The following is a 25,321-nucleotide window of genomic DNA, read 5'->3' on the forward strand; positions in this document are numbered from 1 at the left end:
TTATGACCCTGTAGTCAACAATGTGGGATTATAGGAAGTGTGGAGGAAAGATCCCCCTCTTCAGCTCTGCTCGCCTGAGCTCGTACTGTACTCAGGATCTGTTTCTTAACTCCTGAGCTGATTAAAGGAGGAACATGCCCCAACCCAGGCCAATCCAAAAAAGATGAAAAACGTGGCACCCTTCTCTATATCATCCCCTTTTGTTGTCCTCCGTACCAGTGTAAACATGTTTTCTCTGTGCTTGGAGGAAGCCATCTTGCCGTGTTTTTATAGGCTGAAGAACTGTGTCAGCAGCACCACCAAGTGTCTGAATTCATACAGGACCTGTTTATTGTCACACCACTTACAGCACAAAGGGTTTGTACACGAGAGAACAGAGTATTTCAAAATCTGCAACAAACACGACAAACACAAAAAGTGCAATTGTCAAAAAATAGCAGCTCAAAAAGATACAACAATAATTGTGCTTGACCAGTATAGCAGCTTGTATGTTTAACGCATATTATTCCAGGTGAACATAGTCTCTTATACAAAGCAATACAAGCTAGTTTAGTGCAAACTGGAAACTGACAAATTCGTATGTGAATGTAGTGAAATATTCTGCATACTCAGTGGGTATTTTCAATATTCTGAATTTAGTGTGTGCATTTTCTCTCCAGTATTAACATGTCTCACGCTTCTGTGAACAGTTTTTGTCTCAACTAAAGACAAAACGCAGCTGAAAACTTTCAAGACAAACATTTAACTTAACAAGTCAGAAGCATCTTCTTCATATCCTCCTCTTCAATGTTAAATATTTCTGAAACATTCATAGTCTCTGTATTTGACATTCCAGTGTGCAACTGATCTATCGATTTAATATCTTAAATCTAATAAGACATATATAGTGAATATAAATTCTACTATGCTTTATATACATGTATCATAAATAGAAATGTCAAAGGGGCAGATGAACTATAAATATAATCTGTACTTCATTGTTTAATGTGCAAGTATTTGCCATGTTTGATGAGGGCTAACATGTGAATGGTGCAACAGTGCCACCCAGTGGCAGCTGTGCTGTAATAGCCTGTCAAAATTTTCTGCTGTTGCAAGAATGTTGAGCTTTTCAGATTCAGATTTCAGATTCTGAGACTGGCTGTGGGTGCCGCTACACTGCTAGGTGTTAAAGACCAGGTAGGTGAAGTTCTCCTGCTTGGGTTTGACGCTGAAGTTGTAGTGTCCAATGCGATTCCTCTGGTAGTAGAAAAGGCAAACAAAACCAACGAGGAAGAAGAGCAACAGGCCGATTCCGAGACAGGAGAGTCCAACTATATGAAGCACGTTATATTCCTCCTCCAAGTCATCTGCAAATATATGTGTCAGGTTACAGAATTATAATGAGCAAGAACACAGTGAAAACTTCAACAAGATGATTTACCTGAAAATAAAACAAAGAAAATAGTCTTGTTTAAGTCACTGCTTTAGAAATTGTGAGGAGATTATCTAAAAATTCAGACTTATTTTTAACTAAGAACTGGCTCTTATGACAAACTGTTTTGCTTTGCACACTTGCAAAAAGCTGGACTTTTCAATTCCACTCACAAGCCTATCATGAAAATGAATAGTTGAAGATACTGCAAATATATTTAATCAACATCAGAGTTTTTTCAAAAGTGTTTTCCATCAAGCTACTAAAACTCTCCACCAGACTGATGATAGAAACAGCAGCGCTGCTGTCATAACTCACAATCTAGATGGTCTATTCAAATTCTAACATGAAGAGACACTCAGGTTGATAATGGATAGTGAAGTCTCTACTTTTAAAACTGGTATCAGAGAAGAAGCTGAAGTGTCACTGTTCAGCGAGAATTAAATCCCATTTTTTGACTCAAAGTTAAGCACAGCAGAGACATGCAGCTGAAAAATACTTCCTTTCTAAAAACTCCATAGCACAGAGGAGTGAAATGCTTCATAGTGGATATCATTGTTCTGGGTAAAAGTACTCACCTTCATCTGACCTCAGAAGAGGCCCAGAAGAACCAAAACCTGTTCCAATTGTGTTTGAAGATCGAGCTGTTCTTTGTAGACAGTCCTGCAAGAAAACACATGCAAACATGACAAAGGAGAGAATCTCTTCTACAACGTTGCAGAGAAGAAGTTGCAAGGTTGTATCTGACTGAATAGGATGGGCTCACAGGCACGCAGGTGTCTGATCCAATCTGCGCACAGATCTGGACCTGGCAGTGCAGGTAGATCACATTCAGGTTGACAAAGGAGAATATCTGCACAGACACTCGAGATGTGCTGGAGTTGCCGTTCATCAGCACTTTGGTGTATGTGTTCTCGGGGCAGCTATGGAGACAGAAACAAGGAAGTGAGACATTTCTTTTTTTAGTCATTGTCTGCGTCTGATATGGTTGCATATTGTGTCTAAACTGACTCTTAAATGACAATATTCAATCGTCTGTTTCAGAATTTTCATTTCACACTACTGTGACTTGAATCAATGATACCCTCTTTTTGAAATCTGCCACTGACATTGAGTTACTGTCTGTACTGAGCTAACATTCATATCATCTTCTTTTTTTTGTTGCCTATGACCACATTGATTACATGGGGAAAATGATGTGCCTGTACTTAGAACCTACAGAAGCAGAGAACGGCCGTGGTATTAATAGCTTTATTGATAGACAGAGAAAAGTTCCGCAATAACAACATAATCACTTCCTCTCTTCAGAAAAATACCTTGTGTTTTTTTCAAGATGATAAATCTGTTATCACAACTTTGTTATTCCATTACAAAATTATTTATTCATGATCTTGAGATCTTATTAAGTGATCCCTGTGGGCTCTCCAAGGTTGAGATACTCTGAAGTAGTGGCAGCATTAGGAAAATAATTGGTAATTGCTGTAATTTAAGTTAAAGAACGAGTAAATGTAGTAGTTATAGTAGCTAACTGAAATACTCATAGTAATAGAAATGGTGCTAGTGCTGTAGGTAGAAGCAGACCTGTTCTGCAGGAAGACGTGGCTGTTGGTGTCGAAGGGGCTTTGGGTGGGGGTGGCCCAGCATTTGTTGAGAACTACTTTAATCTGCTCTGAGGAGGTGTTGAGGCTGACATCCACAACCACAGCCTCCGCAGGGGACAAGCTGTAGTTGTGGGGTAGAGGCATTGTACCGTTCATCAGCCGCACTGTCACCTGGAACGACCCTGAGCCCATGATGACATCTTTGATCATGTCATACCTGGAGATGAGTGAGAAAAAAATATATACAGCCATAAACACAATAGCAACACAGTGTACAATGATTAAAATCAATCCGCCAGGGAGCACCTCTAAAGCTCACAAATGAATTTGTTTGTTTAATCTGTACAGTTGCTCGTTAGATGATTTAGAAGTGACAGAGTTCTATATTGGTGTATCTGCTTTCTTTGGATGCACATCAAACTGCCTCAGCTGATCTGAGGCTGTTTTGTAAAATACTAAAGTATGCTGAGTAATCATGGCAACAAGTGAAGCATACCCCATGGATCCAAAGTCAGCAGAGATGAGCATGCTCTTCGTGTAGGCACACATGATGGGAACCTCCAGACGTATTCTGGGTGCCTCCACTGTTCCATTGGATGTGGTGTACTGATCCATGGTATTGAACAGGGTTATAGATGCCATGTAGTGGGTTTCATTCTAAAATACCAGTATGGGTTATTTTCAGAATTGATGCACTTCTGTTTTAGGGACATAATACTGGCAAACATAGGGTCTATGAAACACACAAGAGCATAGCAAAATATAAAAATTTCTCAAATGCATTAGTTGTTCATAAAAGGAAAAAACTCACATGTACAAGCCCAGTGGCACACTCATTCCAGGCCACGGTGAGCTCAGCATGGGTGGCATTGCCTCCGTTGACGCCACATTCTGGCAAGCCCAGATATAGGGTGCTCTCCCGGATCTTGGTGCTCAGAAGAAAGTCCCTGACAATTGTCACAGTGATGGCACCAACCCTGCACTGGACTGAGATGGCCCCTGGCACAGAGGCTTTGGTGGCAGTTCTCAGAACAGTAGTGTTGGCTGTAAGAGTGGTAGTGGGGCTGGTAACGACAGTTGTAAGGGTGGAGGTCATGGATGTCAATGCAGTAGTGGTGGTTGTTGCTGCAGTAGTGGTATTTGTTGGGGCTGTAGCGGTGGTTGTCAGGACAGTAGCAGTGGTTATTGGAGTTGTAGTGGTGTTTGTTGGGGCTTTGGCGGTGGTTGTTGGGGCTGTAGCAGTGGTTGTTGGGGCAGCAGCGGTGGTTGTTGGGGCTGTAGTGGTGTTTGTTGGGGCAGCAGCGGTGGTTGCTGGGGCTGTAGTGGTGTTTGTTGGTGCAGCAGCGGTGGTGGTTGGGGCAGTAGCGGTGGTTGTTGGGGCTGTAGTGGTGTTTGTTGGGGCAGCAGCGGTGGTGGTTGGGGCTGTAGTGGTGTTTGTTGGGGCAGCAGCGGTGGTGGTTGGGGCTGTAGTGGTGTTTGTTGGGGCTGTAGCGGTGGTTGTTGGGGCAGCAGCGGTGGTTGTTGGGGCTGTAGTGGTGTTTGTTGGGGCAGCAGCGGTGGTTGTTGGGGCAGTAGCGGTGGTTGTTGGGGCTGTAGTGGTGTTTGTTGTGGATGCAGGGGTGGTGGTTGCAGTGGTAGAAGCAGTGGTAGCTTCAGTAGTTGTTACAACTGGGAGAGCTGTTTGCATGGCTGGAGAAGGGGCTGAAACCAGTGAGGTAGATGGGACTGTAGTGGAAACCATTTCACTTGTTGTTATAATGACTGTGGTTGTCCCTGGAGTGGTGGTTACAGTGATTAAAGCTGGATCACTGGTTGTGGGTATTTTTTGAGAGAAAGGGGCAGCGCTAACTGTAGGAAATACTGTGGGTGTCAGTGGAGTCATTGTCTCCAAGGTAGTAATTGCTGCAGAAGACAAAACATTGTGGTTACAAAATGGAAAGATATTCTGTTATTATTTAGTGCACACAATCTGTGTAAAATTAATCTTTTCCACACTGTAAGTCTGTACCTTGACAGGCTCGTCCAGGCCTTTCATAGTTACTGTCTGTAAATCCATCCATGCAAGCACATGTGTAGGAGGCCCAGGAGTTTGTACATGTAGCCCACTGGGAACAGTCATTTTCCCCTGAAGCACATTCATTAAAATCTACAAAAAAAAAAAAAAAAAAAAAGGTTCAGTAAATCAGGCTTTAAGTTCTCCTTTAAAAAATTCATGGTGGAATAGCAAATGATAAAAAGACCAACAAAAACATTTGTAGTCCTCCTCATTTTAACAACACTTCTGTGCCATTGTGCTGAGCACTGAACAGCATACTGCAGCAATTTTGTGTTGCGCAACCACAAAGCTGGGGGACTCACAAGAGTCATATTAAACAATAGTTAAATCTGAGGGAGCGGAGGCTGACATAGCTTGTCTATAGACCCTGGTATAGGTCAGCATCTAAACATGCTGCATCCTACAATTCCCACAATGCAATTTGACAGCATCATTTTGTATACTGTCCTTGCCTGGTAAATGCCTACATCTGTCAAACTCCACCTGCACCAGTTTGTAACAGAGGTCTTTTGATAATATTTTGAAGTCTCAAAGTCCCAAACTGGCATAACCCTGATGATGTCATCAGGGTTTTTTTTTTCTCAGACCTGGGGAAACCACAGACAACATTGTTCAACTGTTTTCACAAGCTGAGTAGAACTAGCCTTGAGTAACTAATGTAAAATAATCCTGATGTGTAAAATCAAACCATTAATTGTTGAAAGATACTTTTAGCATTTAAGACTATTCTTTCTTAGAATAGTCTTAAATTCTTTTAGCACTTCCTAAGAGTTTTATACCGACCAGCCCTGGTTTCATAAATGACAGTGTTAGAACAGAGATTAGAACTAGACATACCAGTTATTCTTGTGTTGTTTCTATCCACAGTGTATTTGGTGCTGTTCATCAGGGAGTGCAGCAGAGCTGTAGACACATTACTGATGTCTTGGCTTTGACTGGGCATGAAAATGATGGTGAAGTTGACCATCACACTCCCCGGAGAGAAGCCTCTGATTTCAAGTCTCACCTGGCCTGAATCCACCATGGCCTTCATCTCTGCAGACAGAGATAGGGCGATCTGTAGGTGACAAAGGAAACAGCCCCACAGTCAGAATAATGATGGATGAGTGAATTTGGTCTTGTTTACATCGAGAGGAGTTCTGCTTAAAAATCAGATTCTGTCGCTGGATATTCATCATAGCACTCGTACCTCCTGTGTTATACTCTCAGTGAGGGCTTTGTAGGCCTGGCTGCTGGTGTTCTGCAGATCAGCAGTGAACTGGATGTTGGTGAGTCGAGCTGTGGCATCCAGAGTCTGAGCATCTACAAAGACAAGCCTTACTCAGTACATTGAACACATTTTCCACCATTAAATGGCAGCACTCTTATCAGCCCATGTCCTATTGGTTCAAAATTGAATGTTTTCTTCATCACACATTAGGGACAATTTTTTCACTTTACTTTATACTCCTTGGAGGAGGATTCAGTGCTTGCATCTCATTGTCAATAATCTGGGTAAGTCAGTCTCATCTCCTGTGCCATTTTGTCAATTTAGATTACTTAATCAATAAATTTAGATTAAGTTTTTAATGCTGATATTTGCATTCAAGCAATAACAACACCATAACATTAGTTTCTAATACTAACTGTTATTATATCATCAAAATGGAAAATTGTACATCATGTTGCAGTTCATTATGTGTAAAAGTAACAATTTACTGTAAGTTATGAACTCCCACCCCACAGCTTTTCAGTCGTGTTTACTGTATATGGTACAAAAGTCAAAGACTGGAACAGTCAGCGTTCTTTCTGTGCACAGGTCTTACCAGTCCTGACCAACATTTGAAGGCTGGTTCCTTGGCTTCCACAGGCCAGAGGTGTGACAGTAACATTGTAGAGCATGCCAGGCTTCAGTCTCCCCACCTCCATCATGGTCTCATTGGTTTCCAGAGAATGAATGACCTCTGACCAGTTGCTTACAACAAACTGGTAAGTCTGGTTCATCTGAAACTGGCTGGACCAGTAGACACAGAAGGAGGTTCCAGTGACATTAGCCGACCATAAACTGGTGATGCTGGGAGGAGCTGGAAGGTGGTGATGGGTAGCGAGGGAGGGAAAGGCAGGGGGGGCACAGGGGGCAGGGTTATCATTCACTCATTGTGCTTAAAGGAATAGTGTCACATTTATTGGGAAGCATGAAAACATTGATACCACTCCCATGTCTTAATGGTAATCATACAATCCCGATTCCAAAAAAGTTGGGATGCTGTGTAAAATATAAGACAGATGTGATAACTTGCTAATCTTTTGCTAATCAAAGACAATATATTTAATGTTTTATCTCACAGCTTCATTCAAGGTTCAGTCGAACACAAGCAAGGATGAAGAGAAGTTCACCACTTTGTGAACACGATTGTTTAAAGGATATTAATACAAGGGCTCGGGAACACTTTTTAAAACTTTTCGGTAAACACTGTTCATTTGCAAATGGTTGCATTTTGTAAGATTACAGCTTGCAGCCAGTTAGCTTAGCATAGCATGATGACTGGAAACGGGGAAACAGCCAGCCTTCATCTTGAAGTCTTTTCTCTTAAAAGAAAACTAAATAATATTGCTTGAAAACACATTTCCAACAAAGCACAAATGTGTCGCTTGTCCAAGAAAGTGGTTTGGCAAATGTAAGCTTGGTTAACTTCACCATCTCTGTTAAAGTGTAGCCCACAGCTGCCTCCCTGAGCTTGCCAATGGAACCTTCCTTCTCTAACTCCTAATTAACCCATGCAGTGGATGAGCCAGTGCTGAACAGGACTGAGACTCAAGGATGTCACTGCACCTGGTTGAAAAATAGCCTGACACATCATTCAGTACCCCCCTGCCTCCCATAAAATCCCAAAATGTTGCTTTATATACATCAGAGCTAAATGTTTCAAGGCGTTGTGCTGAGCTAAGCGCACTGGCTAATGGTGGTGGCTTCATATTTACCTTACAGATATGAGAGCAATATCAATCTTCTCATTTAACTCTCAGCAAATCATATTTCCCAAGATGTCAAACATTTGCTTTAAATATATCTGAATCAGCCCGAGGATGAATTTGATCAAAACATGCAAAGTTCTGACTTTCACCACACTCATCAGCACAATTAAAATCAAATCCTTTTGATAAAATCAAATACTTCTTCTGATAAACACTATACTAAATTAACTTATAAACTGAGATGCAGGGATTTTAAGCAGCCTTGAGACAGAAATAAACCAATTCTTACCGCATGTGGCTGTTGGCAGAGGTGACTCTACAGTTGAGCTCATGCTGGTAGAAGGTGCAGAACTGGTCCACTGCAGAGCATGTGATGTATTATAAGGGACAGAGCTTGTATTAGTCAGAGATGCAGTCGTGCTGGTCTCAGTGGAATCGAAGAGACCCGTGGTGTTGCGCAGAGGGTCCTGTGTGGTGTTGGAAGCTGGGGTGAAGGTTGTGCTCTTGGGTGGAAGGTAGGTAAGCAGGGGTTCTGTGGTGGCCAAAACCCTGATGTCAGCTGGAAGAAAGAATACAAGCCAATGTTGAAGTCAAAGCCTCTGATGCAAAGCAATAATACATCATAAGAGTTCTGTGGGTCCAGCCAGCTATGCTATTTGTTTACCAAGTAGCTCTATCATCACAGATCTACTGTGTATGAATTAGGCACTCAGATGAAGATACAGCTTGCTTGTCGACACTGGCTAACATCTCAGTTATGTAAAAGGAGTGGGGTTTTAGCATCTCTGTGTCTAAAAATATGTGAAATCAAGAGGCACGCAGCCTGCAGGAGAGCTTTGCAGTGATGACAGAATGCTGTCACGCTACAGCTAACCACAATTTCCTGGTTCCAGCAGCGAGAGGAACCACTTTGGCACATCTTGTTCCCCCTTATTGTGCATTTGAAGGTGCTTGTTTGTTTGTGCCATTCATCATTCTTGCCCTACCATAGTGTTCTTGGTTTGATTAAACATTTCTTGGGATTTTTGTTAGTTTGGATGATGTTTAATGAATTCTAAAAAAAAAAAAAAACATGTAGTCTTCACTTCATTATTGATGAATTCTTACATTGTTCATAAACCTGTTACATTTATTTCTTTATATCAATAATTTTTTTTTTTTTCAAACATTTTTACCTAGCCTAACAAAATAAGGATATTTCTTAAAAAAGGTATCAGATGTTGTTCAGGAAAATAATAGGTGATTATTGGTTTAGTGTTCTATAATGAGTCAGTTTACATGGTTTTTGTATACTGACATCATTATGGAAAGCATGATAAGCAATTAAATCACAATTATTTGCTGCATGATATAAAGAAAAGAATATCTATATTATTGTATACTGTTCGATCCATTCTTAGCTACACACACACACACACACACACACACACACACACACACACACAACCTAACCTGTACAATTGGCTCCAGGGTTGTCGGGGTCAACATCAGTGTATCCTTGGCGGCAGGTACAATGGTGGGAGCCCACTGTGTTTTTACAGTCTGCCTGAGGAGAACACTGATGGACAGCAGGCTGTGCACACTCATCTATATCTGCAGTTAGAAACACAGACATATGAAGAGATTGCACTGGAATTAAAATTACATGCGCATGCTCTTGAATTAGGGCTGTGTTTGCACGAGGAGCAGTAATTACAAGGTGTAATGTGAAAATTGGAAATAACAAATACTTTTCTGAAAAAAAAAAAAAAAACCCATCATGTTAAAGGAAAGACATTCAGATTGCTTAAAATGAAAAAGTACAGGTTGGACTTGACTCAGTTGTTTTCCTTTAATTTCAAGCTTAAGCAACTCAGAGGCGGCTGAAAATAACTGAAGTATATTATAACACTGGCTAAAAATGTAGAGAAGAGAAAGAAATATGTGTAAAACAACATTTTGAAGGCAAGATGTGTGTTCTTGTGTGCATGCGTGTGTGTGATGGTGAGCTTTTTACTGTGTGTTTAGTGCACATGAAACAAGTATGACTGATTCATGATTAATATCTGTGTATGTGTGGGGGTGGGGGGGGTTGTGCACGTGTGTGTGTGTGTGTGTGTGTGTGTGTGTGTGTGTGTGTGTGTGTGTGTGTGTGTGTGTGTATGCACTCGCTCTGGTGTTATTTTCCGACATTGCAGGAAACATCCCACAGATGACTGTCACTCAAATAGAAGTGGTGGGAGAAGGAAACTGTGGTGCGGCTGAGTCATTTTTTCCTGAACACTGTGTTCTCTGCAACATGAATCATTCTCAAAACTCTACAAGAATGTCATTTCTCTAACGAAAAAAAAAAAAAGCGTCACTAAGAGATGAGTGCTGCTGTACACAACGAGCATGTCTCCTCACCTTCCACGGTTACAGATGACACCTCCTGTATGTGTTTGAGGAGAAGATGCAGCTTTGATGTGACATTGTACAGTGAGAGAGCAGAGCTGCAGTCAATCAGCAGTGAGGTGGCGGTTCTGTAGGGATGCACAGGCCATGAGCTGAGGAAGTAAACTGAAACATCAGACTGCTGCAGAGCTCCAGTCACCTATTAGTGATAGAAACACAAAAAATAACCAGTGTGAAACAAATGAAAGAAGGAAAATCTTAAATAACTCTGAGACCCACAAGTGGATACCTTATTATATCTTCTATGTTTTAATCATTTACATTTTCTCATGAACAGAATTACCAGGGCAGGTATTTGTAGCTGGCTAGAGGTCTTGGCAGAATAGTCATATAAGCAGCAGAGGTCTTAATAGCTGTAGTGGGAGCAGTATTCGTGTTTGCAGCAGTATTACCATTGCTTGTATCAGTCTTGTGTGATTCAGATGTCCTCTGTCCTTGGACATCATTTGCTCGTAATCTGTCTTCACTGTCACTGTTGCATTAAAACGGTGTCCTCCAATCTCAGAGGAATTTGCTGAGCCTGAAATTTCAGTTGAAATGTTCAGTTCACCCAAATCACAGAGAAAACCCACATTTTTTAACGAAAAGCTCGTGGGATCAAGGGGGCTGTATGAAAATGAGTGGGGTGGTGAAGCTATCTGAACCTTATGGTTCACATTTTAAAAACAAGCAAGCCACAGTGTTAAACTGGTGCATCTAAAGGTTAAGATGCATTAAGAGTTTTAGATGGCGTACTGTTTTATCTATCATTTACAATGATTGTTACTAAGCAGAGAATAGTACAAGCAAGCATTCCAGTTCTCGAACCTCAACTGAGAAATTTTGCCAATGCAAAAACCAAAAATCATGCAGTGGAAATGAGGTTTAAATGAACCATGCAGTTCTGTGCAGTTTAAGGGAAAGCAAAAATAAAAAATAAATCTGGGGTGAGAAATTGTAAAAACACCAAAGCTGCCTCTTCTAAAAATAAGAGACATCCCTCTCTGCAGCAAAAAGAAAATACACATAGCCCAACCCTCGACTTTATTTTTCCTCCCACTACCCTCATAATAATTTCCATACAGTCCTGAGCATGCAGTATTGTTTGGATTTATTTCACTTGGTTTTGAGCGAAAAGGATGAAAAATGACATGTAGAAAAATCAGTAAAGAAACAGTGAGGTTTCTTTGCAGTTAATAAACATTCATCATATCGTTTCTTCAGTAGAAAGTTGTTCCAATGAAAGTTTTACACAGCGAGGTCGACGTTATCCCAAATAACTGGACATTTTAAAGAGACTTCAGCTGCTATAATGTGAGACCATATTAAAAAAAGAAATAACTCTAATCTCTTATTTTATAGATAAAAACTTGAATTCATGAGTAATAAAATGCACACTTGCTGAATTCAACACACTCAAGTGTTTTGCTGCAGCAGCCTTAATTATTTTTGTACGAGCTTGTGATTTTTTATTCCTTTTGTTGCTGTTATTGTTGTTGTTGTTGCTGTTAGCTAACATTAGCAAATGTTAGATAGATATCGTTGTGGATCTGACATGACTGAGTCAGGTCACTCGTTTCTCTGACTCTTCTCTACTTGTGCTACTGTTGTTCAGTACTTTGAACATGGCAAACAACACTTCCTTCACCTCTCTTATACTGTACTGTAATGAAGGCTGGAAACCAGTGAGAAAGAGTATTTTACAAGTTTTGGGTGAAAAGACCCTTTAATAAGAACATGTGACTTCACTCAAGAAACCATACTAGTTACATATTTTGATAACAAATTAAAAAAAAAAAAAAAATCGAGACGTATACTAACTTGCAGGATCACTGCAGAGAGAGCGATCCGATCTCAGGCAGCATTTTTGCCAGCCTGGGCAGTCCATATCCCACTCACAGTCCTCAGATCCGGGATACAATCCATCTGCAGTTGGACAGGATCCTGGCCTGGCAGTGAACTCCCCACTCCTGTTTACAGCTTTGTTCAAAGGAAATAACATGTTACAGGCCATATATTAGCAGTGAGATATTTGTAGCTCTGCGGTTTCTGTGCTTCCATCTGGTGTCTTGCACACAGTACCACACACTGAAAGGTCATGCCGATGACTTGAGCGAGTGATGCTTTATCATCATATTTCATAAACACTTGTACAAAGACACTTGAGATCTGTCAACGAACAGAACAAGTTACGCTCTCCTATAATTTCCTATCCCATTAATGGAAAAATGATGTGCAGTACACTCACGCAGAGCACAGTAACGGCCGACTTGAACGTAGCCATCGCAGCACCTGATCACCTGCTCCACCACTGTCTTGTACTCAATCTGGTGGGTATTCCTGTAACGTGTGACTGTACATGTCTTCCAGAGCAGCCAGTCACCACAAGGCTGTTTCACAGGATAGGGCACCATATGCACTGCCAGGAAAGTCACAATCCTTGTCTCATTGCGAATGCATAGATGGTAGCCAGATACAGACAGGCTATTTCCTGGAATAGAATACATCTTGTAAATTTCACTGTTGGTTAAATTTCCTTGGCTACATGACATCAGATTTTTAATTAGTCATTAACAATTCTCCCTGATGCTCTATCATCTGTTAAAAAACAAATGAAAGCAGACAAAGCAGAAGTGTAAATCCTCCTAAAATGCCATATTCTGCTGTGGCAATGCATCACTTTCATGTTAATCTGTCATCTGCGTAGAGGCCTACCTTCATTCACAGTGTTTTCTCCCCTACAGAGAGCCAGCAGGGCTGCGGCCACCCAGATGGAGAGCATCCAACTCATTTTTCACAGAACACAGTCTCAACCACACATTTAACGATCACATTGTATGTGCATGTTTCTCTTTGAGATGATGCTGACTGTTCAGGGTGTGCTCAAAGACCAAATCCTCTGTGGCTCTGTGTTCCTCCTCCCCTCGATGCACCATCAGTCGCTAACAGATCACAAAAGCAAGGTAGCCAGCAGCACATTTATGTGAATATTTGGAGTTACAAATAGCATTCATTTTTGGACAAATATTATAATATTTAGACAAGCTGATATCTTGCATTACAGTAAAGTATGGCAGCGTGACAAGCCAGTGAGTCAGTATGTTACAGAGAGAAATGCCTCCGGTTCACATGATTTTCACGAAGGAAGATGAGGCCTCATTTTCATTTTTCAAAAATAAAGTCCTTTTACTCTTTTATTCTCTGGCAGAGTCAGGGTCAGTAAACATGTTTATGACACCAGGGAGAGAGATGTGGGATGGGAGGAGTCAAAGTCTCTAATGACTCGGTTTCCACACAGGTAACCATGGCAGTGCTAGCTATGCTGCTGGCATTAACAGGCTGTGTCAGCCATTAGTGTCAAGTAAGGAGGAGTGAGAACTTGACTGCCATTTTCCCGCATCTTCATTCTCATTACGTGAAGAGCCAGTGGGATGCTTTGGCTGTCAAAGATATGGTCTAAAAAAAAAGTCCACATCGAGATTATGTCATCATTTTGACTGTATGAATGTGGATATACATCAGTGTTTGATGAAAGAAACGTCTGCTGCTTCTGGGTTCCTTTAAATCAGTCCCTGTATATCTTTCATTCTTAGTAAATGTAGTGATTAGTGTAATGGTACTCCTCCTTTAATAGTAATGAGGTGTAAAAATGTGCCTGATTAAACTTCCCTCTGTCATTATGTGATAATGACTGCTTACATGCTGACGAACTGGAGCGTACGGCTGCAGGGAGGTGCAAGGCTACAGGCGCAGTCAACTAAGGTCACTACACAGTAAATACAGTTACACCTCTAAGTAACAATCATCTGCTCAATAGGACATGGTTTTATGCCATATTTCATGCTATTGATGAAAATATAGTCTTTTCACCACCAGTACCACACCTGAGTTATGAGGCTGTTCCCGGTGGCTGACAAGACCTTTCAGGGGGAGGTCAAATAAACACAGCAACGAATCCCCACTGGATGCCAGTAATGACAAGAGCCTACTGCTACGCTATAGTGACTTCCATTCAGTCAGGGACTTAATTAGTTTCACTGGGGTTGGAGGGGCATGCAGTTACATGCATATTATATCTGCACATCACTGTTCAAACCAACCAGACAAGCTGTAGTTGAAAATATAAGTTTAAAAAACTAAAACTTTTTTGTATTTCCTAAAATGAGAAGGTGGCTTTTTGAAATGCATACACTCAATGAAAATCTTTTTTTAATTTCAATTAAAAATCAATAAATTCAAGTAGGTAAAAAGAATCACCAAAGTCTCCACCTTTGGCCAGTTTACTGTAACATGCAATTTAACATCAAGCTAAATAGAACCACAAACACACTATACTTAAACTGATGACAAATAATTACAGAAGACTGTTCAAGTACACACTCAATTACAATATAGAGTATTACTTCAGTTAGCAACCTTTGACAAAAATAAAAACCAGTGCAGCAAAACAGAAACAGTAACAGCTGAAACGAAAAATATGACCTATCTCTTTAAATTAGCCTCAGTGTCGAGTCTTCCACTGGCCCCGCCTCCTGGTCCTATCCAGCCTATCACAACGCAGTGCACGTGACGAGCGTTCTTTGCGATGACCTCATCCCTGGTGTGGGATGACGTCAAATTCAAGATGGATGGAATCACGACCAGCGCGCAGAAAGCTCACAACACTGAATAAAGTCCCGGCTGTGAGGAGGAAAGGCCATATTGACGACGGGCAGGGTAAGTCTAGACAGACAACCAAACTTGACGGTAGAAACACGAGCAGGGAGGCTGAAACACAGTTGGTATAATGATGTTAAGGAGAAGCTTTTTCCTTTCCGTTCCGCTCCTTCCTCCCTGACGTAACTCGAAAGGGGGACTGTGCTGCTGTAAAACCCGACGTGCGACAACCTGTTTTCAGCCTGCAAACCGCGCCGTGTCAGGCCGGGCTGAACCGTTTAAGAAAAAAAAACTAAACAAAACAAAACAGCACTTCCACCGGAGGCAGCGGGTACAATTCACTCCCCCACACTCCAACAGCTTCTCCGTCTGCACCGACTGTGTTTTCATTCCGGGATTACCGTGCTGGAATCCACCGAAACGCGCTCAACTTTTCCCCTCTTGATTTGATAGAAACGGTGTGTCGTTAAATCGGTGAAAAACGGCTGTGGCCTCGTTTTCACCCACAAAAGAGAAACGCGTGACTAATAGCCAAACTGAAAGCGGCGTTTGGGTTTGAGAAGTTGTCAGTCATGAGGTATTGAGCCACGTCTCATGGATGATCTAATGCTGAAAGCCTCACTCGACTTCCTGATAGAAAACAGACACGACCGGTTCCGCGCCGGTCTATCAACGTGGACCACAAGTTCTGATTGAGAGGCAACCGAGCGGGTCTTAGTTTTTGATGAATGAATGAAGCTTCTGGCCATGAACCTATGAAAGCAAGTGTCAATTACGTCAACATAAGTAACGTGCCTTCCGGTCACAATTTTCAAAATAAACGTCTCACGAAGCAACGTACGTTATTTGTGAGAAACCTGGGATTTGGACAACAGAGAAATAAGATCACTTCTAGTAGCTGAAGATGCTGGAGTTCGTGTATTTCGGAAGGTAGCTTCAGTGCAACTAATAGAGGCCTTTGACATATTGCCTTGGAATTCTTTCTTTTTTGCACAACAAATGCCATGTGCCACACAGTGATTTACATGTGTGCATATAACGGAGCTATCTAAACAAATTGAATGAATTGGTGACTTATTACTCGAACTGAAACATTATAAATGTACATTTTATTGCAAGGCTGGTGTATTAGACTGCAAAAAGTTTAGCTAGCTGTACCTCCAAGTGCGTAATTTCCACTGGGGGTGGGGGAACGGGCCTCTCTCACTGCTCAAAATCCTGTACTTGTCCCTGTCACTTGAATTGTTTCAGATTTTCTATAGTAAAATCGATTTAAACATTGTCAACATAATGCAGGTGAGTCAAGTAAGGAGTACATAAAGACGTTGATATTTTCATATGAGGTACCTGTAGTTATTACCATGTGCTCACAGCAATGAGCTTCATGTGTGAGTGGAGCTTTTGCAGACTTTTCTTTGTTGCTCTGAGTTGCTTCTCAGCCTACATACATACTGCCCTAACTTGTTGGTAGAGGTTGTTAAGGCTGTATGTAGCCTGAAAGGAATACCTGCTGACAAATATGTGGCATTTACTGCATGAGATGACATCTCTGCTTTTTTCTTTGAAGGTTAATGTTTCATTAGCATATTAAATTTTTTTATGGTGTAAGTGGTCTTAAATTCTGTTGAGGTGGCCCACCTCTGCCCAGGGCAAATGTTCTGTGGTGAAAAGCCTTTATTTTAAAGGAAAACTGTTGAAACTTCCTGCATTAGTCTGTTTCACTGAGGGTGACTTAACAGCTGCATTTTCATACCTAATACCTGGCTACTAACATGATGTAATGCCCATAAACTTGCCTTCTGTATTAGTGTGCACCATGTTATTGTGAATACTAATCGATTAATTGACTAAACGTTGCAGCTGTAAATCACAGTAATTATGTTGTGGATTATCATTAGTGTCATTAATGTGCCTTTGAACAATTGTTTGCACACACAGTACACAGTATTATGTGTTATTAAACAAGATGCTTAGATAACACTGCCAAATAATATCTAAACTGAAGTAATCCTAAAAAATGAAATCCATTCAAATACCAGTGAAACTAGGAGTGAAAGCTCCTAGTTGCTTCTGCTTACCATCAGGTGGAAGCTGATATCTTGTAAATTATGAAGTTGTAGATAAATTGTCAAGTTATTTGTTAAAGAATAATTTCCTTCTTGCCTTAATACTTGAAAAATATAAACATGTATCTTTCTCAAGAATTCTAAAAATAAATTGACAGTGCTGTTTTATTAGAGAAGTGATCTGTCCTTCAGTTGTTACATTTGTTACGAGACTTCTCATAAATTGTCTAAACATGCAAAATGCAGTAGAATCCAGCTAACAGGAAACACTCAATACCCTGTGCTGGAATTTTATTGTCATATTTAACCAATCAACCATTTTAACACTTCCTATTTTACATATCAGCATAACGGACATAAGTCTTGCTTGGCTAAATTAACCATAAAAAAAGGCTACATCATATAATGGAAATTCATCATGACATGAGAAGTGACAAGACCAACAGATGCAGACGTACATTAATGAGAGGGCAAAAGGACAGGCAGGTACCTAAGCTCCAGCTGGCTATTATTGTATGTGTGCAAGTGTCTGTTCATGCTCATTTCTCTAACAAACTCATTCTGTGATCACCCTTTGTGTTTACATTCCTGCATTAACATGGAATTCTCTTGTCTTTCAGCCATGGAGAGCCTTGTGCATTACAGCAATCCCTCCCATGCCCTCTCAGTGTTAGGGGTTCTGAATGAGCAGCGCCTGCGGGGCCAGATGTGTGATGTTGTTCTGGTTGTGGCAGACCAGAGGTACCAGGCCCATAAGAGTGTTCTGGCTGCCAGTAGTGAGTATTTCCAGTCCCTGTTCACAAGGATGGATGCAGAGTCACTGAAAGTTGTAAACCTGGACTTCTGTGAGCCCGACGCCTTCGAGATAGTTCTGAATTACATTTACTCCTCCTCACTTTTTGTTGACAAAGGCAGCCTTGCGGCCATTCAAGAGCTGGGCTACAGCCTTGGAATCCCTTTCCTCACCAATATTGTGTCAACAAGGCCACATGCGTCCTACTGTGTGTCTAGAAAAAGGCTTTCGTTCTCAGAAGGAGAAGAGAATGATGTCCAGACAAGGAGCGTCATTGTGTGTCGTATGCAGAATGACACAGCCCATCCCTCTCGCTCAAGTTATCCAAGAAAAACATCACAGAGATCATCATCTCCCCACTCTACCAGAGAGCCAGCTCAGCCTCCATCAGAACACAACTCCTATGAATCTGTCAGAAACTCTGAATCCATCAGCCGGAAATCATCTGAACAGAGTGAAGCTGCAGACAGGAAGTCCACCTATCCATACACCTCCATACTGAAAGGGAATTCATCACACATCACATCTGTTCGGCCCCAGCTGACATCATCAGTGTCTTTCAGTGATGCTGAAACGCAGCACATCAGGCACACTAAAGAGGAGAATGAGGAGCAGGAGCCCCACTATGACACCAAAGTGCCCTTTCAGGGTCAGGCCAGTGAGCCAAGCCAGACCATTGACAGGAGTGGGCCACTCATAAAAAGCCTGCTCCGGAGATCTTTATCTATGGACAGCCCCGTTCCAGTCTTCTCACCAACACTGGAGCTCAAGGAGCTGCAAAATCGTGAACAATCAGTTGTCAAAATGACATCATTAGCATCTGGGCCAGAAACATCTGCTCACAATGGCAATTCAAAAAGAACATCTCCCCTGGTTCTCAGGTCCAAGTACCCCAGCAGGTATGATGAAGAAACTCAGGTAGAAAGAGACGTCAGCGTGAAAGCTGAGCCCAGCAGTCCACTCGCTGACCCCATGGACATTATTCGAATCACAGTTGGAGATACATTGCCAGTCAATCTTAAAGACTTGCAAACAAATTATGACCAAGGTCCCAGGTCGGACTTTAATTCTTTTGGGAAACGAAAGGACAGGCCAGACAACAGAAGGTACCCATTCAAGAAGAGCAAAATATTTAAAGAACATACCCTCTCACTTGACGAGAACATGTCAAAAACAGTACCTCAGAGTGCGAATGAGATCAGTGGAGAGCCACCTCAGAACAAGATTTTCAAATGCTGGAACTGTTTAAAGGTTTTCAGGTCCAGTGCTGGACTACATCGTCATGTAAATATGTATCACAATCCTGAAAAGCCGTATGCTTGCGACATCTGCCACAAGCGCTTCCATACCAACTTCAAAGTGTGGACTCACTGCCAAACTCAGCATGGTGTAGTACAAAATCCAGCCTCATCCTCCAGTTCCTCTGTACTGGATGAGAAATTTCAAAAGAAGTTGATAGATATTGTGCGAGAGAGGGAAATAAAGAAAGCCCTGCTTTGGAAGTTAAAGAGGAATAAGCAGGGTTTGCAGTCTCCTGCACTCACTAAAAAGAGATCAAGGCCGAGCTTCATATGTCCTTACTGTGGGAAAGTATTCGTGTTCCAGTCTCAGTACAGGCAGCATTTAAGGACACATCCTGCTGAAAAAGCTGACCAGGAGACAGGGAACGAGAGCATCCTCTACCAGGAACAGGATGAGATCATTCAACAGAAGGACACGGACGCTGGTGGTTACTCCTGTAGACTTTGTAATATGAAGCTGTCTTCACTCTTTGAGCAGGGAGACCATGAGAGGGGCTGTCGACATGCAACTGTATGCCCCTACTGTGGCCTCCGCTTCTCAAGTCCAGCAGTCAAGAAGGACCACGAGTCACATTGTAAGTACAAGAAACTGACGTGCCTGGAATGCATGCGGACCTTCAAGTCCTCCTTCAGCATATGGCGCCACCAGGTGGAGGTCCACAACCAAAACATGATGACTGTTAAAGACCAGATTCACCTGAAGCAACAAGAGAACAATGAAGAGGAGTCTGAAATGCTCAGGGAGGAGCATTACAGCGATGCACCTCTAGCAACTGGGAGCTCAAGAGAGAACATGAGTTACAGTGACTCCTCAGGTCCACCCATGTACGATTCAGAAGACTCCTCATCCTATGTGCCTGAGGACCTGAGCATGGGCCACCATGGCAAGCTGGTAGTGAAGGAGGAGCCATTAGAGGAGGCTGTGAGCGAGAGGGAAAAAGCAGAGACTACCAAAACTGGGCCGGAGGAACCCGGTGTGTGGCCATGCGAGAAATGCGGGAATCTTTTCGGCTCTCGCAAAGACCTGGAACGACACCAGGAGCTGCTATGCCACATCAAACCATTCATCTGTCACATCTGCAACAAAGCCTTCAGGACCAACTTCCGCCTTTGGAGCCACTTCCAGTCGCACATGTCGACTGCTAACGAACCCGGAGCCAAAGAGATCGAGAGACAGCCCTCACCTCTGTCTCCCTCCCCTCCCACCACCCCTCAAAACTCCGAGCGTCCCTGCCCACAGGCCTCCGTGCTCAAATCCACCCAGACGGCGCCTGTTGCTGCAGTAATGGCTGAGGAGTCCAGCAGCCCAGAGCCCTGTAGCTCATCAGTAGGCAAGACGAAGAGGCCTGAACTAGAACGGCAACTCAGCAGCCACAGCCCTCTGTCAAGGTCAAACAGCACTGAGAATCCAGGTGGCCCTCAGGAATCAGACACACTCTTTTACCATGCACCGTCTCTCTCTGCCCTGACATTTAAGAGGCAGTACATGTGTAAACTCTGTCACAGGACCTTCAAGACGGCTTTTAGTCTCTGGAGCCATGAGCAGAGTCACAGCCACATGTAAGCATCAGACAAGTTATAGTTGTGCATTTCTCTTGAGAGACGATACGTAATATTAGAATAAACACACCTCAGCCTACAGAAGGAAGACTTTGAATGTATAGCTTATTTGCTTGCCTCCAATGTCCTATATTAAAGTGGCCATGTTCATTAGAGGTGTAAACATGAATGTGCAATCAAGTGCTAGGTTCCTCTGTGAGATGATGATAAATGGTTTATTTTCCTTTCGAAACGAGCTAAAAGCATTTATCTATATTAAACCTCTTAGTTGTCTATGTGTAATTATCTATCAAGGTGTTTGAGAACACAAGGCACAGAGTCGCACCCCTCATCACTTCAGATGTACCACTTTTGACTGGTACAGCTATATACATTGTTTTCTCAGAGTGTGGAAGAAGTGCTTTACATTTTTGGGAGGCTGCAGTTGAATTAAAGAATAGTGCTTTGCTTTTGTATCAGATCTATCTCTTGATGTGACTGACAACCCTTAAGATAACATTGGTGGCCTCAATAATGTATTCAATATGCACTTTGCTTAACAGTTCTGTTATAGGGGGACAAGGTACAAAGTGTTTGCTTGGATCCTTTCACTAACTGAGATATTAGGCTGCAGAGGTAGAAGTGAGACATAGGCCCATAAGTTTCAGGGGTTTTTTTTCTTTATGCTTCGCATTCTTTTGCATTTGTTCTGTCATATTTGAGTTTCTTGATGCCTTTGTGTCATTTTGTTTAACGGGCAGACTGAATAAAACCTTCAGTGTAATAATAATAAAGTTATATCACACACTGTACATCAAACACACCTCAGATACCTGCTGTTTTCAGCAAAGCATTTCAGTATGCAGCCTTGATTAATTGCATGCATTACATTCATTGTCTCCATTCAGTAATTATAATTTATCTTCCTAATCACTTGCCTGGTGAATCATTTTTATGTCGTGCAATTTTTTTTTTTTTTCCCACGGGTAAATGATTAGAACATTTCAACATGTTGCTGAAAAAACATTTGTAAAAGGTTCTGAGACCAGCTTAGGCGAAAAAAAATGGGGAACCTGTCAGCCAGTTGATTTGATAGTATCCTAAATATTAAACATCATTCAAGTATTTGGCTCATTACATCAGGTGCTAGAAATAAATCTGAAATATTTCTAACAAGCAAAGCACACAGCAGCACAGTGATGCAATTTATGGTTACACTCAATAACAAACATGAAAATTAGAAGATGAAATTATAATTTCTGAATGACTCAAGTCTGACACCCCAGTGGAACACCAGTGTTATGTAAATACTCATGTATTGATAGATTTTTGCAGTTGAACACATTTGGTAGAGTAATTAACCAAGCTTTACGATGCTTTGATGGCCTTATGCAAGCTGAGAAATATTTTGTCAATACTGTTTTACATGAAAGCACAATGGAATTTCAGATTTCAGTTGACTTCTGACTCAGGCTTTTCAAGGTGGTTAAGTCAAGAAGAGGGAGGCATGACAAAGCAAATCTTTTATTCAACAAATGGTGAGCGAGCGTTCCTGCTTCCTAAAGAGTTCTTATTGAAGATTGTGTTTTGATTGTATTCCAGTTGTTTCACAATTGTTTTCTTGTCCAAGTATATACTTCTGCTTTGGCTTGATGGATTAGAACTTTGCCAGAAATTATTATGATTGCTATTATTTGGGAGACGTTGCATTCAAAGAGTGCTCCACACAAACTATGGGAATGTTTTCTACGAAATGAGCAACGTGTGCAGCATTGTGATGTTAAATTCTTTGGAGAAATTCTGTATTGATAATAGTGCTCTTAATTTCTTGTGATAAAAGCTTTCTGAAGTTTCACAGAAATGAATAGAATTGTGTATATGGAAGTGTTTGTATCTTCAATTTTGTACCAATTTTGTTAGTAAACAAAAGTTTTATCTTTTTAGTATTCCTGTGCTCTCACTGCAATAATGAATATTTGTATCAGCATTGGTTGCATTATTGTTGCTTTTGGAGCTGTTTTGTGTTTAGGTTTTTCTACAGTTTTTGTGCTTCATTTCTGTAATAAAGAGTAACAATGGAGTATAATGTATATACAACAATTTGTGGTATTTGAATTATTTTGGTTTTAAGTGGTGAGCTCTACTTTGCCCTGCAGCTGATTTAAATCTTAATCAAAAGATATTTAACAGCATTTACAGGAACTTCCATAACTATCAGTGAGCTTGTTCGGTGCTGCTTAACTTACCCTGATACACCATGACTTAAACCATGCTCACTTTCTGAATTTACTGCGTTTTCTTTGTAACCAAACCACTGTTTTGACTTTGGCATACTGCCTCAATACTTCAAAGCAGATATGAGTTTGCATATTTACATGGTACAGATGTATAAGGCCTTGGATTTAGTGATACACATCTCTCAGGGTCTTAATTCAGGATAAAAGAACATTTTTGCTCCATATGCCCAAATCTCCAATCCCTCAACTACTATAATTAGACATTAGGTTTTCAAACTACAACCCAGATCCCAAAAAAGTTGTGACGCTGTGTGTGGAATCAGTGTTGTGTTACAGATGAAGGCATTGCATATTTCTTTTAACCCTCGCAAACCACATAATAAACAACCAGTTAACTTCAGTCCAGTCGGTTTCATCCATGTGACTTGTGAGGCAAATGGAAGATTATTTCATGAGCCCACCTGAGGAACTAAAGTGTGTGAAAACGGACACACACGTCATCCTGTTGGCAGACAACCCTGAGCCAGGGGGATGTTTTGCAAGCTGTGGGCCACCGTGACCATTTCTGACTGGAAACTTGGGAGTGAATTTTAGGAGGTGTTTGCTTTAATTTGGAAAAATGGCCCAAGTGGAAATCCTGTCCTACCCGTGTGTAAGGTCACACTCTCCATGAAGTTGTGCACAGAGAGGAAGTTTTCACATAGATGAGGAAATCTGTTCCCAAACTCAGCCACAGCTTTTGCATTAAAAACAAACAAGAAATGTTCTTATATGATGCAGTCTTGTGAAATTGTATTCACTAGCAGTTGTTTTCATCTTAAATGTTGGGATAGCTTTACAGAACCAATCTTCAGTTTGAAAGAGCAATGACTGTTGACTATAATTACCCTCAGTTACAATAAACAATATTTATTGTCAAAGATGTACAATAATTTACAGATGAAACATCAGCAACACAACCTTTTAGAGAATTTCACTGATAAATTGTTTTACTTGCTACTGTGTTAAAGTTGCATTACTAGATCGTGGAAGGTCAAGACTATTTGGAAAGAAAAAAACAAATTAAATATTACATAGAAGGTACAAGAGATACCTGAACCACAGCAGAGACATGAGAAAAGCAACCAACTGTCCATTGTAGCAGGAGCTGACAAATCGTGTTTGTGAGCAGAAAAAGAGTTGTCAGGCATGACTATAAACACATTTATGAATAAAATCAGCCAGATCGTTTTTTTTCTCTCCATCCTGGAGCATCCTCACAGTGCCAGGGTGTCTTTAATCAGCCTTCTCATCGTCGTGCTTACAGAGGTGCCCAGAGAGTCAGTGATCTGGAATGTGATTTTGTAAAGATATGGCTGGACATCTTTGAGACTGGTGTCAAAAACGTTGTCCACTTCAGACTGGGTAGGCATCTTTGGCAGGTATTCGTGGCGGTTTATGACTTCAACAACGTTGATCACCTTCTCGCCCAGCTTCTCGCCTACTTTCTCCCTGCAGATCTGTCTCTCCTGCTCATTGGCCAGGTTGACCACGTTGACCTTGATGCTCCACACTTCCCAGGGAATACACTCGTCAGAAAAAGGCCACCGAGACTTCTTCTTCTGGTAAAACTCCAGGGAGATCTGGCCCATGCCATCGCTGCCAGAGTTGCTCAAAGCATCCTGTAAACACAGCGTATGATACAATGGTCAAGGCCTGCCCAAGCATTACGGTCGACAAGCACATGTTGAAACCACCAATTACCTTGAATTCAGACACAGCTTTCCTAATCACTCTGTCCAACTCCTCCGATGACACCCTGACAAAGCTGAAATCGATGAAGTCGCAGTCGATGTCCAGCGTGCCCACGGTACCAATGGAGTACGTGCCCTCCTTTTTGTAGTGAAACTTGCCTGTGCTGCGATGCAATAAAATGGTGTGCAGCAACGACAGCATAGCTTCCTCCACCTGCCTCGCTTCCACTGTTACTTCAAGAACTTCCGAGCGGCAATTCATAGTGAAATGATAGTTATTTCCATTAACAAGCGACGATTCGAGGAGGGTGACGATGGCTAACGCTGCTATATACCAGCTCGATCACGTTAAGAGGCGAAAATCCACTTTGTTTACCTTTACAGATGGGCGGGGCCTGTTCCACTCAGCGTATTATTGTATATTAAGACACAAATGACTGCTTTCCAAAGAGGTTACCCTACCGCTACGTGTAATTTATGTGGAGTGAGTCGGGCGACATTGTAACTATAAGTTAGCTAGCTGGCTAGGTGTTTGTTACAAATAGGACAGGAAGAAGTGGT

General features: G+C 41.6%; 3 protein-coding genes across 3 annotated transcripts; 1 reads left to right on the plus strand and 2 right to left on the minus strand.

Annotated features, from left to right (window-relative positions):
* Positions 1-304: 304 nt before the first annotated feature.
* umodl1 (uromodulin-like 1) lies at positions 305-13,362 on the minus strand. The gene is made up of 17 exons (XM_076750131.1): positions 13,151-13,362; positions 12,684-12,926; positions 12,257-12,415; positions 10,849-10,976; positions 10,409-10,595; positions 9,476-9,616; positions 8,313-8,582; positions 6,874-7,131; positions 6,258-6,370; positions 5,906-6,125; positions 5,021-5,158; positions 3,824-4,914; positions 3,509-3,669; positions 2,993-3,229; positions 2,178-2,334; positions 1,990-2,074; positions 305-1,346 (listed from the first exon to the last, which is right to left on the minus strand). Exons 1-17 carry the CDS (start codon positions 13,224-13,226, stop codon positions 1,159-1,161), a joined length of 3,852 nt encoding a protein of 1,283 aa, XP_076606246.1. The 5' UTR covers positions 13,227-13,362; the 3' UTR covers positions 305-1,158.
* Positions 13,363-15,046: 1,684 nt separating this feature from the next.
* On the plus strand, positions 15,047-22,729 carry zbtb21 (zinc finger and BTB domain containing 21). Its single transcript, XM_076750132.1, has 2 exons — positions 15,047-15,151; positions 17,778-22,729. The coding sequence occupies exons 1-2, from the start codon at positions 15,064-15,066 to the stop codon at positions 20,813-20,815; spliced, it is 3,126 nt and encodes a 1,041-aa protein (XP_076606247.1). The 5' UTR covers positions 15,047-15,063; the 3' UTR covers positions 20,816-22,729.
* A 1,183-nt stretch (positions 22,730-23,912) lies between these two features.
* atg101 (autophagy related 101) lies at positions 23,913-25,299 on the minus strand. The gene is made up of 2 exons (XM_076749767.1): positions 24,771-25,299; positions 23,913-24,688 (listed from the first exon to the last, which is right to left on the minus strand). The coding sequence occupies exons 1-2, from the start codon at positions 25,020-25,022 to the stop codon at positions 24,284-24,286; spliced, it is 657 nt and encodes a 218-aa protein (XP_076605882.1). The 5' UTR covers positions 25,023-25,299; the 3' UTR covers positions 23,913-24,283.
* Positions 25,300-25,321: the final 22 nt, after the last annotated feature.

The sequence above is a fragment of the Chaetodon auriga genome, chromosome 15 (genome assembly GCF_051107435.1).
Source record: "Chaetodon auriga isolate fChaAug3 chromosome 15, fChaAug3.hap1, whole genome shotgun sequence".
Classification (NCBI taxonomy): Eukaryota; Metazoa; Chordata; class Actinopteri; order Chaetodontiformes; family Chaetodontidae; genus Chaetodon; species Chaetodon auriga.